Source organism: Morone saxatilis, unplaced genomic scaffold (genome assembly GCF_004916995.1).
Source record: "Morone saxatilis isolate NCDOM2014 unplaced genomic scaffold, NCSU_SB_2.0 Contig10, whole genome shotgun sequence".
Classification (NCBI taxonomy): domain Eukaryota; kingdom Metazoa; phylum Chordata; class Actinopteri; family Moronidae; genus Morone; species Morone saxatilis.
The window spans coordinates 3,696,377-3,715,079 of record NW_023339652.1 but is presented as its reverse complement, the minus strand read 5'-3'; the positions used below and the strand labels follow the sequence as shown (position 1 = coordinate 3,715,079).

The 18,703-nt window shown below is 39.9% G+C and overlaps 1 protein-coding gene across 2 annotated transcripts in view; it reads right to left on the bottom strand.

The window, feature by feature from the left end:
• Nucleotides 1-3,212: 3,212 nt before the first annotated feature.
• Nucleotides 3,213-18,703, bottom strand: part of LOC118338249 (transmembrane and coiled-coil domain protein 3-like) — a 38,421-nt gene continuing 22,930 nt past the window's right edge. For both annotated transcript variants that reach the window (XM_035675527.1, XM_035675535.1), the window contains exons 2-5: nt 10,128-10,298; nt 8,421-9,202; nt 7,182-7,317; nt 3,213-6,043 (exon numbers count right to left, since the gene is read on the bottom strand). In XM_035675527.1, the coding sequence (XP_035531420.1) occupies nt 5,741-6,043; nt 7,182-7,317; nt 8,421-9,202; nt 10,128-10,298 (1,392 nt within the window). In that variant the 3' untranslated portion in view covers nt 3,213-5,740. The remainder of the gene's footprint in view (nt 6,044-7,181; nt 7,318-8,420; nt 9,203-10,127; nt 10,299-18,703) is intronic.

Genomic DNA, 18,703 nt, shown 5'->3' with positions numbered 1-18,703 from the left:
ATGTATTTCTGAAACATAAAAATTCGATTCTGATTCTGATTTTTTCCGTGACTAATGTCATATTCACACCTGTAGATTCTAACAGACGCCCTCTTTTAATTTATTTATGTATTTCATATTTAATTCTAAAAGAAAAAGAAAAACTACAAAACTATAAAGTAGTATTTGTGTATATGTTATGTATATAGATATTTATCTCTGCTCTTGTTAGTAGTGGTCGACCGCTTATATGTTGTGCTTGATTTCTTTATCTTAAATAGTTTTCTTTTCTTGCTCTGTATTTTATATTTTGCATCATTAAATAAAGGGCAAACATACAGTCTTGATTCCTTTCTTTCATTACTAGTAAACACTCATATTTGATACAATTCTACATCGTCTATTCAGTTTTCTTCGATGTATGTTTGATATAGTAATAAGTTACATATTTCCCAAACATGTTCATGTGTTCACAGAGTTAAAATGAGACATCATTAATATAGTGGAGAATACAGGTATTATATTATATATAAATGTTACACATTTTGTGTAAATGTTATTAAAGATGTAATATCTTTAATAACATAATAATAATGTATAAAATGTATGTTATGGATACAATTAGACAATCAATCTCACCGGATGTACATATTTTGAACATAACACATAAAGATAGGACACAAGATATATTTATTGATTTTATTTTATGTTTACTACAGTTGTGAGAGATATTGGGTACAATTCATGTTTAATTTGAAGGCACAGCTCATATCTGACAGCTAGGTGGCAGTCTCATCCAACTGTGCAATACATGCATACATAGAATATACAGTATGCCTCAGCAGATGCATTGGGAGTACAGATGTTTGAACCTAACCTGGCTCGGTGCTGTAGTGAGCCATGGCTTTCTGAGGAGGATTAACTGTGGCAGAAACAGAGCAGTTTGCAGGACAAAGAGCAGGAGGAAAGAAAAAAGGGGCAAAACACCACCTGAATAATGAATCTGAGTCCAGAACAACTGGGTAAAAGATTTATGATGCACAAAACAGCTGGAACGTGGACCTGCTAGTTGTTGTATGTCCTATAAAACAATCACATATCCACTGGTGTGGCTGAAATGATTCTGCTGCAGGAAGGTGTCTCAAATTAAATGAAAATGTTAGTTTTAAACCACCTCGCATTTATTTCAGGATGCATCTGTGAATCCTTCAGAAATGAGTTAATTTATTATCAGTCAGTCTGTCATTGCTTCAGAGTACTCAGATCCTTTTATATTAGAGTAAAAGTACCAATACACTGCATTAAAGTTTAGAAGGATTGGCATTAAAATATATTTAAAGTACCAAAATTAAAAGTAGTCATAATACAGAATGATCCATGTCAGAGTAATATTATTATATTACTGGATTATAATCATTGATAGGTATCACTTTAATATTGCAGCTGGTAAACGTGAGGCTAATTTTAATCACTTTATATACTGTATCTTTACCTATATTCATATTTAATTTCTTGATTATGTTTTGTATTCATAATCAGTAACATAACTAGTGACTAAATCTATCAAATAAATGTAAAAAAGTCTAACATTTCCCATTGAAATATAGTGATGTAGTGTAAAGTGACATAAAATGGTACCGGTACCTCAAACGTAAAGTAAAAGTACTTAGTAACTTCCCACCTTTGCTTATTTCTTGAAATCTTTGCACATTTCTTCGAATTTGTGGCCAAATATAATAATAAAAAGGTGGACTGACTTGCACTTGATTCTACAGCTCTTAGAAATAGGCAATAAAGATCCTGTGTTTTTTTATAGATCCATAAATCCAAATCAATAAATGACTATACCTCCTCATAAAGCTCATAAAAGAACTGAAGTGAAATGAACACGTCAGCCAATAACTGCATTATAGGTTATATTAAATTATATTCTGGCTGACTGACATCTGATCAGATACGAGTGGACCTTTCTTTCTGTTATTGAAAAAGTTGACAAAAGGAGCGTTCAGAAAGTCATTCCATGTCCCTGAAGTAGTTTCAGTCTGTGGACAACAAACTCTTTCATTTCCATACTAATGACATCTGACAGCCACATACACTGTGCCTGTCACCATCCATCATTACACACTGATTTGTTTTTCCATGTTAGTCAACAGCTCAGTGTGTCCGACCCTGCTCTCTATCAACCCTACTCTAATATATCTAGAAGGACACATTATTTTATTTAATATTTGGCTGTTTTTGGGTTCAGTTTTAACCATGTAAAAGGACTTTTACATTTGCAAAACGCCGTAAAAATAATGTTTATTATTGTAATTAATTGTTAATTGGTGCAAAAACCTGAGTGAGTACCGGAGTTTTTGTTGTCCAGGAAGTCAGTGCACCAAAAAATAGTGTGCACACAATCCCCACAATGTGTAATTTGTGTTACAGCTTTTGTGTGGATTCAACAGACAAGATATAACACATTAATTAATGAGCTTTAGTGTTTTAGTAGGCGGATTTTGTTACGTTTTGACAGAGCAAGACTGTTTATGCTAAGCTAAGGAAAGGAGTCTCCTTACTGTAGCTTCATGCTTAAATAACAGATATGACAGTAGTATTTACCTAGAAAATTAGCACCAGCCAAATGCTGATAAAATATGCAAGTGGCCGTTAGATTTACTCCCTTCCCAGCCAAAAAACAATCTAATCTATTGAGTGGCTGGTAAAAATGTAAACATTTACCGGCCATTTGGACACAAAAAGGTAAATTTTTTCACCCCGTTTCTCATATAATTATTAATAGTAGTATTTTACTTTTTCTTTTTAAAGCTACAATATATAATAAGGAACAGTGTGAGGAAAAACCTGAAATTTATAGTTTCCCTAGCTAACTATTTATGATTTCTGCCGCAATTATAAATGCATGTAATAGTAAAATTACTTACACTAAATTCTAAATAACCTAAACTAAGTGTTGTTGAGCCATATTCTGGTTTAAAAAAAAGATAAAAATATATGTGGTTTTAACTAACAGCACAATAATGTTCACATCAACTAACATATTCTCCATAATACTAGACAGAACATACTGTGCAGCTGTTGTTTGTCAGTCATTAACACCCATTTTATGTATGAATTCCTTATGATGCTTGCAGAGTGGTTTGATCCCTGTTGGATGGATAATGTATAATGGATGAGATTCTGGGAATAAAAAAGGCACCAGCAGGAAACAGAAAATTGGGGGAAAAAATGCTTAGAAAAACAAATATTTATTTTCTCATTTGAAAAAAAACAAAACAAGGTTATGGAAACATAACCAGAAACTAAAGCACATAGGAGAGAACAGAAATGTGAAAATACACATTATGTACTTACAAATACAGCTTTGGAGAGGAGGTGCATGTCTCTCCTGAAGAGCAGACAGAAATAGTGTTTGAGCCAATTTGGAAAACAAACAAAAAAAAAGAGAATAAAAACAGTAATTTCAGTGTTCCTTAGAAAGGCTGAGGTGCCTTAAAATTCTCCATATTTGGCTTTTGAGGGGACGCAAACAGATGTCACACAGTATAAGTAATAAGCTGCATTGAAAAAGGCATCAGTCCCATTTCATCCCCCTCATCATCACAGTGATACAGGGTTAGGGAACATGGAGCTACATTGTTCACTTTCCTCTATCCAATCTGTAATGCTGCATTCATGGCACAGGGGGAAAAAACAGCTGCTATGGGTATTGATATTACCACTTTAGTTTTCAGTGGTAAATGCTGCTTGGGGGAATTGTTACTGTCATTTTAGTATCTTATTGCAAGAGCAGACATACTTTTTTGTTTTTAAAACAATATAAGAAAACAATCTTTATCCTCCAAGTCATTACAATCCGTAAGTCTTAAAATATGACGACGGGGGCAGGACTTTTTGTGCTAATTTCCCGACATCCTCTCAAATGAGTCACTCCCCCAGCTGTGCGAGAGTCGAGTGTGAAATTATTATAAGGAATTCAAATGTAGTAGCAATAATCAGCCACGTTCTCTCTCTCTCCGAAGCTTGAGACTATCCTCAACAGGTGAGAATCCTTTCAAGTCGAGACTTTGAACTGTTAGAACACACATCCCCTCGCGGTTATTCCCACAGGGCGTGAATGCAGCACGACTTCAAAAGGCTTCACACAAAACACAAGTTGATTCTGTTCACCTTGTTAATAAAAAAAAAAAAAAAGGAAATTCAATAAAAACGTGCTCGCATTTAGAGCTTTCATCTAATCGCCCAGGGCCTTCCTCACAGTTTACTTGCTAGCTGGTGGATGCTAAAGCTGCAGTCTTTAGAACTGAGTGAAGCACGTCAACTCACCGAATGTTATTACCCAAATAACTTTGAGCAGCAACTGTTACCCGAAAAACATAAAAACAAATATTACATGACAAAAAGAAAACCCAGAAGCATTCAATTAAAAGACAGGAGGCAGTTTATAAGCTTTCCTTTCAAGGAATAGTTTAACATTTTGGGAAATATGCTTTTAAGTTTCCTTAATGAGATCTAGTTAGCTTAGCTTAGCTCAAAGACTGGAAACGGGGGGAAACAGCTAGCCAGGTTCTGTCCAATAACAGATCATGGCTTTACGGGGGGTTTTGTGGCGGGATGTTAATGCTTCTATCCAAGAAATAGTCCCCAATACAAGCACCGAGTGTCATTTGTACACTGCGTTTCTTGTACAAATGACACAATATATATAAAACGTGTTAATTAGTGAGCTTAACAGGTGGTGGTAGGTGAATTTTGTCACCTTCATGGATAGATATAAAGAGCAAGTCTAGCTGTTTCATCTTGTTTCCAGTCTCTATGCTAAGCTAAGCTAATTGTCACCTGGCTCTATTTTTTCATATTTAGCATACAGACATGACTGGTGTCATTCTTCTCACCCAACTCTCACCAAGAAAGAGAATGTATTTCACAAAATGTTCTTTTAAGAAACAAAGTACAAACACACACAAGCAGGCGTACAGTACACGAATGCACACTCAGACAGACACACACACAGTTTAAAACAATTTCCTTTTGAATGAGACAAGAAACACGTCACATGAATACAGAACAATTAAGTACAGACACACGGTACAAATCAACCATCAGGTGGATGTGTCTTTGTGTTGCCACGGCTGGCTGGTGTACGAGGAGGCGTACTGTGCGGGTTCAAGACTGACTGACCGGCCATGTACTGCCAGTGAGTGCTTGTTCAGAGGTGTGAGGTGGTGCTATATCAGATACCTTCCCCTTTAAGGGCAGGAAATAATAACTGTATTTCGACGCCCCAATTGAAGCCCTCTCTTCTATATTTAGATTTTAGCGTCAGTTGTTGGTGCCACCAGAATCTCCTGATGACCAGATGAGAGCAGGGGGAGTCCAGAAGCCAATAATATGGCTGTCACCGGATCAATTCCAGCCGATTCGTCTCTTATTGGTCCGATACTTTGGACTGTAGTGATTCACTGTCACTGCAGTTCGTATGTTTGCACCTTCTTGCAGACAGCATGTTGTTAAGTTACAGTTTTGATAACTTATATCAGCTTACACGTGTGAGTTTGTTTGTTGGAATCACTGTGGAGGTGCATTCTGGGAAAGGCTTTTTGCGGATTTGTGTGGACCCCATTTAGACATGCAAAGCACACAGCCATAAATCACCATGGAGCCTAAAATCGCCGGGGGAACAAGGGTGTAAGGCTACATGTAAACTCGTCCCCAGTTGTTTTTCGTGTTCTGGTCTCGTTTTGTAGTTCCCAGATCAGTGCGGCAGGACCAATCGTTCCAAAGCGCACTGTAAATGTTCCCAGTTCTTCCACAGCAGCGCCAACAAGGACACGCCCACGCAGGTGAGCGCCAGGTGGAGGCGGCTCCGCAGCAGCGGGGCGGTGAACTTCGCTGCTGTGGAAACGCACACCAAGATGACGGTGACGATAGCCAGCATGATGTTGATGCATTTCCCCAGCAGCACCTTGGCGTCGGTGTTTTCCACCTGAACCGTCTGTTGCTGCTGCTGCTGGAGCTCGAGCTTAGAGACACGAGTCTGGCACGACTCCAGGACCTCCTACACACACACACACACACATTAAAAAAAAACAATATACACCATATAGTTAAGATCAGGGGAAATACTGGAGAACTATGAGTCACAAGGGAAGGGCAGTGAAACTGGAACTGACATTAACTTCATTAGAACAGGAGTTGTGTATCACATTAGAAATAAATAGGAGATGCTGGAGGTGGAGATGGTGTGTGCCATGTAACCAAATCAAACCGGAGATATTGTTGCATGTCTTCCTCTCGCTCTCTCTCTCTCTTTCATTCTTACCTGTCTGTCTTTTTCTTGCCCCGAATTACACAAGAAAACTGATGGGAATTGTACAACCAATTGGAAAGGAACAGGCAAATAAGTTGGGCCAAAACAATAATGTAACAACTTTATTGGTTTCTGACCATCAGTTTTAATTATTTCTGGGAAATTGTGTTTTTCTTTTTGTTTTTTGGCGCACAACTCTAAAAAACTACAATACCCATAAGCCTTGGCTACTGTATAGAGAAGAGGTCAGTCAGATCCATGATTCAGAGTTTATAACAAATTCAAAATGGTTTTAATACCACAGTTAATCAGAGTTTCTCCAGCTTCGGCTGCCATTAACATTAATCTTAAGCTCTCTGGTTGGATCATTTTAACAGAAATGTACCTTGGTATTCACAGTTTGTCTTATATTAAGGCTAGATACCAGATATCTTCATATATATGTATATATTTCTTTATCTTTTGGACTGATAGTTCAGTTGGGAGAATTTCAAACTCATCTGTGCTGTGGAAATCCCCCAACATTGTGGAGAAAATTAACCAACTGTACTTTCACAATGAGAACCAGGAGGATCTTAAACCATCCCACTTGGCAACTCTATTTATGTTACAATGAAATAAAACAGAAACTCAACAAACGCTCACATTTAAGAATCTGCAAACAGTGCATTTATGCTTTATAAATGACATTAATACATAAAATATTAATTTCAGTACTATAAGTTAAGTGCCTGTATAGTCTGAAAGAAAAATAAATAAATTGCCGCACTGTACTTGTTTAAATATATGTTAATCAAAGGCTAAATGTGAGTGTGTGGTGTATTATATAACTGCTACATATAAGCTATAACTGTGTGGCTGTGTACGTCCACAAAACACACATTACCTGTATGTCCCTGGCCCTCTCATAGGCCTGGTAAGCCACCTTCTCCTCAATACTGGCCAGCTCCTGCTTCAGATTACTGGTCTCGTGCTGGTGGAGCTCTGTCAGGTCATTTAACTGGTCCTCCAACCGCTCATACCTGACAGACACACACACACACACGAAGAGGAGGTGGAGGCAGAGAGCCAAGAGGAGAGAGGGAGAAACAATGCATAATTGAGTGTGTGTGTGGGCGAGTAACAGTACAGTAGTTTATCTACTACTTGCAACTAAGCTGCTGAAACATTTGCCCTTGGTTGACTTAGCAACCGTCTGGGGGTTTGTATGTAAGCTCTGCTATCTATTTTTAGTTTACAAAGCTTATAATAATGGCTCCTCTTAAAACTGTCAAAAGCTCTTTAAAGTTCAACAGCAGATGTGCAAACACAATTTACCCAGTTAGGAGTGTTACTGCGGGGTGAGGATTACTGGATTCATCGTCAGGCACCTGCAGCAGAAGTGTGAAACTATTTCTTTTCATTTCATATATTTTAAAAGGGCACTTAGAGGCATGAGGAGGTTAAAAGTGTTTTTAAAGAAAAGCCAGAGCAAAAATATGCATGATTTTGTTTAACTAATATAAAAGTTCTCTCTTTAATTTCATTTAACTTGGACCTCAAAGTTAGGATTCACTGATCTAGATTATGGAATAAATGTATTTCCTAGCGACAGAGAGCAACACACGTCCGGTTGTTAAATATCTTATGTGGCTCTGGAGAACATTTCTTAAATGGAAGAACATTACTCGACTGACATAAACAGGGTTATCTCAGTAAGTACACGTTTTAATAGAAAGCATGTGTTACAAACTAGGAGCGCCATCGAGATTTAAAGACATTACCAGGCAGGAAGGGTTTCATTAAAGACACCATCGAGCTACATACAGATACATAATATGGTCTGGTTACCCTCAAATGGACTCGAGTCTTGATTTTTCTTTTGATTTATTTCCATCTTACTAACTTTGTTATGTTTTAAATGTAATAAAATGAACTATATAAAGACTCCTGGTCATCACACACTGAGAGGAGCCTGAAACATTCATTCTGTTGCTATTAATCTAATAGAGTGCTGCTTGACCCACTTACTTAAAATTCTGTTTGAGCGTATTTTAACCGACCATCACTGGGTATGTGTGTCATGTGTGGGTGTAACATCGATACTGGCGCCGTGTTATGAGCCATCCTGAACACACGAGCCTACCTGTATCTCTCCTCCTGCATCATCTGTGTGAAGTAGCTGTAATCTCGTTTGAACTGTGTATTCAGAGTCTCCATGTCCTCTGCCAGTTGCGTCTGAGCATCCCTGATCTCCCGCACCATGTCCAGCACCTCCCCCAGCCGCCCGTTGGAGTCTGACCTCCCGGGGCCTCCAGACCCAGCGCCCGAGCCCCCAGCTGGGTTCCCGTTTGAGTCGGCAGACGCAGACGTCCCCGTGGAGCACTCGTCGTCGCTCGGATACTTGGTCGTCTTGGCTACTGTGTTGGCGCTCCCGCTCAGGCCCCTCGCCCCGCTGTCCACCTGCAGCCCAGACCCCGCCTCCATGGAGCTCTTGAGGTGGGCGATGTTGTCGGCGCTTCCAAACTTGTTCCTGATGAGGTTGGCGAACTCCCGCGACTTGTTGAAGAAGAAGGGTGGTGATAGCGACACACCGGGCCCGATTGTCTTCACTTTATCCAGCGCCGGGTGCCTCCCGGTGACACTGACGTCCCGCAAGCTGCCCTCCTTGCTGTGAGTCCCAGACTCCTTGCTGCTGCCATCCTTGTGGCCGTGCTTCCCGTTAGTCTCGCTGTCCTTCATGCGACGGTGGTACTGCTCCAGTTTCCTCTGCAGCCGGGCGATGGTGTGCGCCGACTTCTGGTTCTTCTTTTCGAAGACCTGGCGTATTCGCCCCACCTGCTGCTTGTCAGCGTTGTTTACCAGCTTTAGGTACTCGGCGACATTCTGGTCTCGAGCCGTCTGCTCCACCTTAATCTGCTCCGTCACCTGATGGGAGAGTGAAATTTGTTCCAAAATGTAAAATATGCAAAGCTCCCAGTGCGGAAATGATTTAGAAGTAGATTTAGAAGTTAACATGGATGACAGAGCACTTCTTCACTACATGGTGACAGTCACACTGCAGGTGTGAAAAGGCCTAAATCAGATCTAATTGCTCATATCTGACTCAGTTCTGTTTTTTTCCTGACAGCGTAAAAAGCACAAATCCCATGGAACAGGTCAAAATTACCTCCAGACTAAAAGTGCAGAAAATATTTTAATCTACTGTTAGAGAAACAACTTTTTTAGCATTGTTTTAGCATTCTTAAGACTTCCAGTTTACTTTGAAGGTCTACCACTGCCTTCACGTTAAAATTCATCTATTGTGAAGCACACATCATTTTGAGGAGAAGTGTGTATGTGGGAGCCGTAATTCATAACATTATTTGTTTATAATCTCTTCATTTGGTTTCTGTTATGGCCCCAAAAGGGAAAAAAATTAGGAAAAAAATTAGGATAAACCACTAAATCAACTGAGAGATATGAAGATAAATTGCACTGATGCATAATCGTCCTATGGTGGGAATGATTCCACTCTGAGAAAGCATGTGAAAGCTGAGACTAGGCCGAAAATGAATTACAAGATGGGATAGAATACAATTTAATACTGCAACAAATCAATTTAATAGCTTTTTCTGATTGGTATCTGTAGCGTCATAGCGGAAATCTCAATGAGAACCGTCTCATTATTGGATTAAGAAACACAGCTCTACAGCCACCAAACCGAGCTAAGGATGTATTTAATATTCACTCTTGTGTAATGTTTGTGCAGAAGGTCCCACGCGTCACATGTGTGCTCACCGTTCTGCAAATCAAACACAGTGAATCTACAAAGAGGCTGTGCACAGGAGGTGACTCGTGTTTTACTCTCTACCTTGAGGATCTTCTGCTGCAGGCTGTCGATACCCAGCGCTCCCTTGGTGAAATCCAGGCCCACTCCGTCATCTCCAACACTGTCCACCACATCCAGGTTGGACTCTGAGCCGCCGCGACGGATGGGCACCGGGATGCTGAGGATGTTGACATCGGAACTGCTGCGCTCTGCCTATGGACACACATACAGAAGAGGATGATAAAATGTAATTCTAAAATGAGTTTCCGTCTTAAAATGTCTTGTTTTCTTCGACCGACAGTCCAAAACCCAAATATATTGAGTTCATAGTCAGCGTCCATTGACCAATCGAGTCAGCTAAATATATATATAAAACAAACATTCAGCATTCAGGGTGTTATCTCGAGTGCAGCTGATACGATGACGGCTTTAAAATCAAAAGCCAGACACAATCTGACTCTGTTGTTGCTATTTTAGCCTCGTGATGTATTTCCTCTCACACATAGGTGCACCTATGATAATAACTGTTGTGGAGAGCTGTACTTGTGAGGCACAAAATTATATAATGCCTCATTCAACAACTTCAGAGAGACTGCTGCCACTGAATTACAACAAGTACTATACCTGCAATAGAAACTAAAGAGACACAATACATGCTGGTGCTAAAAGCAAATCCCTGCTCAGACTTCAGACTCTGACGTCTGTACAAGCTGTCAGACTTAACTATGCACCCAGCCATGTTAGCAGCTCTGTGAGGCTGTATTTACGGCTAAATGACAATGCTAAACATGCTGATGTACAGCAAGTATGATGTTTTACCATGACCATCATATTAGTTCAGCGTAGTGGCTTGCTAACATTTGCTAACTTGCACTAAACATTGAACTAAAAGCGACGAATTTAAACCTCATGGAGGGGCTCACTGAAGTCAGTCGGATTCATCCTCTGGAACCATAAATGTCTGTACAATCCACTCGTTGTTGAGATATTTCAGTCCGGACCAAAGTGGTGGACCAATCTACACTAGTATTAAGAACTGCCTTATTCAACAACTTCAAAGAGGAAATTAAATTAGGAGACAAAGTGCTACACTGCCAGTAAAAACTACTACTACAAGAGGCATAAAAATTACATAAATTGCAGACAGAAGAAAGACTCTGCGGCTAAAAACGATGTACCAAAAAACCTGCGGCACAATCTTGTGCCATTTGATATAAAAACAGCAGGTGTGTTTATGTTGCCTCACAGAAAAGCTCTTAGTAAGTACACACAACCATGTTGGCGAGAAAGACAGACGTAAAGTAAGAGCAAAGCCAAGAAAGAAAAACAAGAGGATCAAAGGAGTAATGAGTGCGCAGTCTTTGAGAGGACTCTGGTGTTTAGACTGGGAGGGAAAGAGGAGGAAAAAGGGAGCTGATGAGACAGTAAATCTGTCTTAAGACTGCACAATGGTCAGTTAGTGGAGCAGTGTGCAGCCCAGGGCTCCATTCAAGCAGCCCCCAGTGCCTCTTGTACTGAAAATCCACTCTCTGTATTGACAAAAGCAGACGATTATGTAAGGCAACCTAAAATATTAGTATGTGGTAAGTCTTGTTGCCACGGCAGCAAAGCACACACACACGCAGACAGACTAAGCTGTAAAACACACACACACACGCGAGACAACTGCTGAAGGCGGGTATTTTTTTTTTTTTGTCTTTTTCTTACACATAGATGAGCAGAATATATATGACATTTTAATCGCGTGCTGTGGCTTTTTTGGGGGTGTACAGCTTGTGATACAGCCTGCGGAGTCAGCAATCGTCATCGGTGAATAATAAGTCCAATAAAACATCGAGTTAAACTTTTTGCAATCTTTATTTATTAACCGAGAGTCATTCATATAAATTTCCGCTCTTCTGAATTAAATTATACTTCTCGATACTCCTGAGTGCAGATGGCTAACACCCTCAGAACATCGCACATTCACCAGTCCAGCCAGAAATGCAGCCGGTGCGAATCCGTGTTGTAAATAACGCTTGAGGCCATCAACATAAAAAAAAGGGAAAATATAGAACATTTGCTGTTTGTGGATTCACGAGCTGAGGGTTCGTTTGCATTTATTTTCACCGCTGGTCGAGCCAACGAGGCAGTTTTTCACACTCACTGCTAGCCTGTGATGAGATTTTAACAATTTATAGCTGTAGGGATAAGGCCATTAACCCTGAAATGTCCGGACCTCTGAAGGCACCATATTCTTAATCTGGATTATGTTTAGGGCTTTTTTTTTTTGTAAAGAGTTCAAAGATGAGTTCAAATCATTATATTGTTCATGGTCAAGTTACATTGTTGGTAATTGAGGCGTTGTGAATGTGCGGAATAAATGTGGTTCTGCTGAGTTAATTCAGATTTGTGAGTTCGACAGTGTGTTTCTAAAACATGTTACATGTTAATTGAGGCTTTTCATAGTACTTGCCTCAAGGGTTAGCGTCCTTTGGCTGGATCGGTGGGAAGCAAAGGGTTAATCAAAGAAGTAATCAGCAGAAAAGTGAGTAATTAAAAGACATTATCAAACGCAGCCTGAGTTATTAGTCCCTAATGACGATCACTGAACAATGAACAGGATACAGGGCATCATCTTCCTATCGCAGCGCACAATAAAACCTCCTGCTTTAGGCTGAAAAAAAACAACAAAAACAACAAAACACAACAGAAGCAACCTTGAATTCAATTGGATTGGATTCAAGGTTGTGTGTTTTGTGTTTTTGTGTTTTTTGTGACCAGCCTTCATTTGCACAAACCAACGTTTTTGCCTTCCCCTCCTTCACTGCCTCTCACACACACATACACATACAAAACAGGCCGGTCATAAATCAGCGGGCTGCAGGAGATTCGAGTGTATAAACACGCGGTCAGCAGCGCCTCACACTCGGCAGTCCGCACACGTATCGAACATCCCCACTGGAAAGTCGGTCTGAGGGTGAGAGTGGGGAAATTATTAACATGTGAACACACAGAGGCACCATATGTCTCAGAGGACACACGTGAGCAGATATCTGGCCACTGCTCGTCCTATGACCTCGGTCTGCACTGAGGCCATTTAGATTATCATACAGATGGGTGGACACACAAACACAGCAGGGCATTTGTCCGGGGAAAGTATAAAGGAGTATTCGGATATTCACTTTTGACTGGGAGATTCTGCTTATCTCCGAGAAATAAAAAATGTATGAAAGACTGTGAATGCAGAATGTTCTTCTCTCTCCAATTTCTTTCCCCTCCGAGGGAACTACTGGCCTTAAAACTTGCTGTAAAAATGCTCTTAATTAGATTTTTCACAAGTGAAGAAGCTGACAAAGACATGTGAAGGATAACTTGGTTGATTTACGTAACGTCTGCAGCATTCGGGGGTTTAAACATGGTCTGGAAGCTTTGATGCAAATGAAAACCATCCATCTAAAAACCTAAAGCTCTACTCTTCTGTGTTTTGTTTCCTCTGTGGAACAACGATCCTCTCGAGCCCACAAACAACCACACAAATACATGAATACTGTAAACTACTCCATTTCTGAAAGGATTGGTCAATTCATTAATTTGCCAATCAAACAATTCTGGTAATTGATTAAGTCATTTATCATCCACGACTTGTCAAGTACTCGCTGGCTCCAGCTTCTCAAATGTCAGAATTTGTTGCTTTTCTTTCTTTTTAAAGGTTGTAAAGTAAATATCTTTGACTTTTGAACCACACAAAAGCAACTTGAACGTGTCTTTTTTGGGTTTGGGAACTTTTGTAACAATTTAGAAAAGTGATTAATTAACTAATCTGAAAACAAAACTACGAGTCTACAGTCATGTTAGCGGCTTTATGACGCTATGCTCAAAATAAAAGCTAACAACTGCATTCCAACATTTGTTAAATTAGAAAGTATAGTTAATAGTATAGTAAAGCTGAGGCTGATGGGAACGGCATTCATTTTGACGTATTTGGTCACAAACCAAAGCGTTGCACCCCTCGTGGGGCTAGATGAAAAGTCAGATGGTCTTTATTATTCCAATTCATCCTGGGGGGTGCATGAATGTGTGTGCCAGTTGTCATGGCGATCCATCTATTATTTGATGAGACATTTTGTGCCGATGCATCAGATATTCATTGGCCAAAGTGATGGACAACCGATCCAACCGACTGACCCAGAGCGGCCTGTGGCTAAAAATAATCTATAGATCGACTGATGGTGAAAATAATAATCAATCAAAGGCTTAAACTGTTGCAAAAACAACACGTAAAGCCGACGAGATGAGGCAGACGTAGCCTGCCTTGGCTTTCTATATTCCAAGGCTAAGATTAGAGACTGGAGAGGAAGCTTCTGGTGTGTACACTCTTATGTGAAAAATAGAGAGAGTGGGCCAGCAAGTGCTACTCTAACTCCCACTAAGCCAGCTCATCTGAGCATCTCATTGATGAGCTGGGAGAAGGGACCTTGCCACGGGGAGACGAGGGCCTGGCACAAACACACAGGAAATTGCCAAGGGAAGCCTTTTCTCTTTGTTGCTCCCAGGGCAGAAGCTATTCAGATGCTATTTATTGCTGAGTCTGATCCATAAATTTATTTTCCACCAACATGAGCCAGAGGTAGCGACAACTTAGAAACAAGGAAACGGTAAACATGTCATCCCTCAGGAGCGACGCAATCATCCCCTTCGGCTAATCAGTGCCATTTGGCTGATATGCAGAGGTGAAACTCAACATTTTGTCAAAAACCAATCAGCAGCTGTCTGCGAGTGATGAATGAACAAACTTCCCCGCAACACCAATCAATCAATTCAAGGCTGTTTACAGGACATTTAAAATCCTCCCCCGGGCAATGCTAGTTAAGATAAGTACATAAATATTATTTGTCAACAGTCTCACAGGAAGCTAACTTAAGGTCTGCTTGCTTTTGAAATATTAAGGTGCTGATAATGCATCAGTTAGTTGGCCATTATTTTAATAAGCGAATAATCTTTCAGCCATATTTTTAAGCAAAGATGCCGAACATTTGCCAGCTTCTCTCTCTTTGTCGTACATTATAGTAAACTGAATATCTTTGGGTTTTTGCAAATGTCAACTTGTGGGAAATTATAAAGGCAGCCCTGACATGGAGTATAATCCAACTGCAGCTGCACTTTATTTCATTTATATAGAAATTATTTAATCAGTATTTATAATAAAGTAATACAGCTGAAATCATTTATCAAAAAATGTCAAACATTTGCTCGTTTCAGCTTTGTAAGACTGAAAATTAGCCTTCCTCTGTCTATTGGAAGACTAGAACTAATTAGAAGAGACCTTTATTATCTGATAACATACCAAACAATTATTCAAATAACTTTCTTATTTACATCACAGAGCGAATACAAATACTGTATTTGGCATACACGATTCTTTATAAGTCTTCTCTCTGACAAATGAGTGCTTAAAAACACTGAATGCAACAGATTATACCACATTAGTCATCTATTAGTCGGCTCTAGCCCTGCATGAAGCCACACACTGTCAGAACCAGCGCACCAGATTAGCATGGGCTGAATTAAACTGGTGTGTGTTTGAGCGCCGGGGGGAGAAAATAATGGGATTTGAAAGAACCCAGATCAGGAGATTTAGAGGAGGAGACGCAGGAAACTACCTTACAATAGCGAGAGGACGTGTAATTGCCTCATACGTGGATGGAGGCTGAGGGCCTGCATTGCCGAAAAGGGGATATTTGATGACATAGAAAGCCATAAACGATAAAAAAACAATGCAGGGAAGATAACGGAAAGATGAGATTTCTGTTTGTTTCATGTATTAATGTGAGGAAGGTTGCATCGGGTCTGTGTGAAGCGATCGAGGATGTATTATAGAGCCACGGGGGGCAATGAGGAGCAACTGTAGTAGCGTTTTCAGCTCCCATTTAGAGTCTTTAAGAAACATCTAACTTTTCTAATACGATATATTTCAAAATACATTGATGGAAACACAGCTAGTTCTCCGAGGAGCCCTAAAAATAGGAACACTCTTCCTTCGTGGCGTTCTCTGCCTCTGCCTTGTCCATTATGTTTACCTCCTCCAACATTATCTCGTTCTTACCTAACGGCACAGAATCTACAGCAGCTCTTTGGACAAATATGGAGATGTGCTCAGACACAATTTAGATACTGAAGTTTTGAAAGGCTAAATCCAGAAAACTCTGTTACGTGTGCCAAGGCCACTCTGTTCCAACAGACTTGAGAATAACACAGATGAGTATGCCTGGTAATTTATGACTGTACTTCCTGAGGGCTGCGGAGAAAAGCTCGTACACCAAGCCTAATGCATCGTGCTGCCACAGAATAAAAAGGTACCGGTTACACAAACCACTGCACCTGAATTCAAATCCGTTCGACCTGTGAGACACAATCAACAATGTAATGCTAAAAAGGCAAGGGGAGCATGTTGTGCACTAAAAGGACTAAAACAAATCAAAAAATATTGCTTGTGCCGCATGAATAATAAATGAAACAGTATCATACTGTGTCTCTAATCAGTGCTGTTCATCATTTAAATTACCCTGCGCACTCTTAATAAACACTTTGCCGTGTAATTTTCACATTATCTTAAATCTGGTTTCTAAACTTTTACACCAACGCTGTTATATGAGGGCTCATAACTTCTCTTATCTACAAAGCAAACCTCTCTTATCTCCTCAGTTGATTTAAATGAAACTGATTTTAATAATTAAGCAGAGGAACTCCCTATATTCGAGTATCTTTACGCCGCATTATCTTTTTGATGTGTGAAATGATCACAGAAATATGGTAGCAAGTATTTGATATTGCCGTTGTTAAGGTAAATTAGTTGTGCCAAGAAAGAGGGAATAAATTAACAACTGGCTTGGATTTGGTGGGAGAATATCCTCCAAGTGTGTTCATTTAACAGTTCCCATATTTATAATGTATTCTAGTCACATACAGAGATAGAAAAAGAGTTTTTAGTTCACCTATGATACAAAAAAAAGGTGAAATGAGACATTCGGTTCATGTGAATTAGAGTGGAGAGCCTCCTGCCTGGAGGGGATCAGCCGTGACTTTGTGACTGGAGAGAGGAGGCTCCTGTGGGGAAGAGAAGCTGGCAGACAGACAGTCCTCCCCATGGGGCCCCAGAGGTACAACAGAGAATTACCCAGAGAATAAATGGAGAGCAAAACAGTCAGAGAACAGACGGGAAATGGGAAATGGGCTAGGATGCAAGCAGAGAGATATATTCAGCACTGCAACAATGGCTGAACGTTATAACTCACTCTCCCTAAAAAGAAACACTTCTTCCCCTCACTGAAGGTTTATTTCTTTATCCAATCCAAGAATATAAACATAGAAGGTGTCGTAGGCAACCATGTTGTTGTCAAAATAAATAAAACGGCTCATTCTAAGGTAACAAAAACACAGTAATTCTTATTTTCAGGTGATTATACACAAATAAAAATATACCCATGGATATTATATTCCATATCATTCTGCCAATAGATTCTAAATGTTAGGGTTTAAGGTTTCACACTGCGTGTGTGTGAAAGAGGGAGAAAGGAAAATAAGTAAGAGAAAAATAAAAACAGATGGAGAATAGCAAAGAGATTGAGAGAAAACAAAACAATAAGTTAACGAGGGAAGAGTGAATTTGACAGAAATTGAGCAAAAGGAGACAGAGCGAGACAATTTGAATCAAAAATCCTATTATACAAGTACTAAACGGTTCAACAACTCAGCACATACATGTCACGCTGACAATAAACCCAATAAAGACAAAATCAAAAAGATCAGAAGTGCATAACTAAACCTCCATCATCACCCCACAGCAATACTGCAAAAGCCAATTTATGGCCAAATGGCCAATTAAGTTGGGAGAAATTTACTAGAACATGCACATCTGTCTTCAAAAAACCTCATAACATACACATAACACCACATTAAAAAAAGTGCCAATGTCTGATCTTGTAAACAAACAGCACACCTCACCCTGAATCAGATCCAGGTGTGCTATGTGTCTGTCTCCATCTATTGCCTCATATTTCTTTCTATGGGTAGCGTGTGCAGGGACCACAAGCAGCCTGTCGGGGACTTATCTGGGCCAAAAAAAGAAAACCCAAAACACCTCAACGCTTTCATCCCCGCCAGAAAGCGTAAGTCACAGAACAGTGTTGAATTTCAGCTCAGGGAACTTCAAAGTCAAGATCTGCCTTCAGCTTCACGAGTTATGTAACATACATTTCAGTAAAGGATTTATAATTTGACTGCAGGGCCACAGCGGAAGGATTGGGGTCAGGGTAGCAGCAAACACCAAAACACTGAAAACACAACCCTGCAGGACACACACAGACACACACACAGACACACACACGACACAACTTTAATCTACATCAAACAGTTTGCTCCTGCCTGATATTGTTATGCTTTACAACCAGCAATCAATCCGTGGAGAGCCCGAGCCGGTTCCAGCACCAAAGGGATTAAAGTGACCGTCCAATTTAAGGTTTAGTATTCTACTGCCGTGGCCAAAAGTAACAGCTCAATGCCAATGTATTTTTATTTGACCTTTCTACTATATCTGTTTCCAAATGAGCCATAACCCATTTCAAAAATCATTCCTTTGT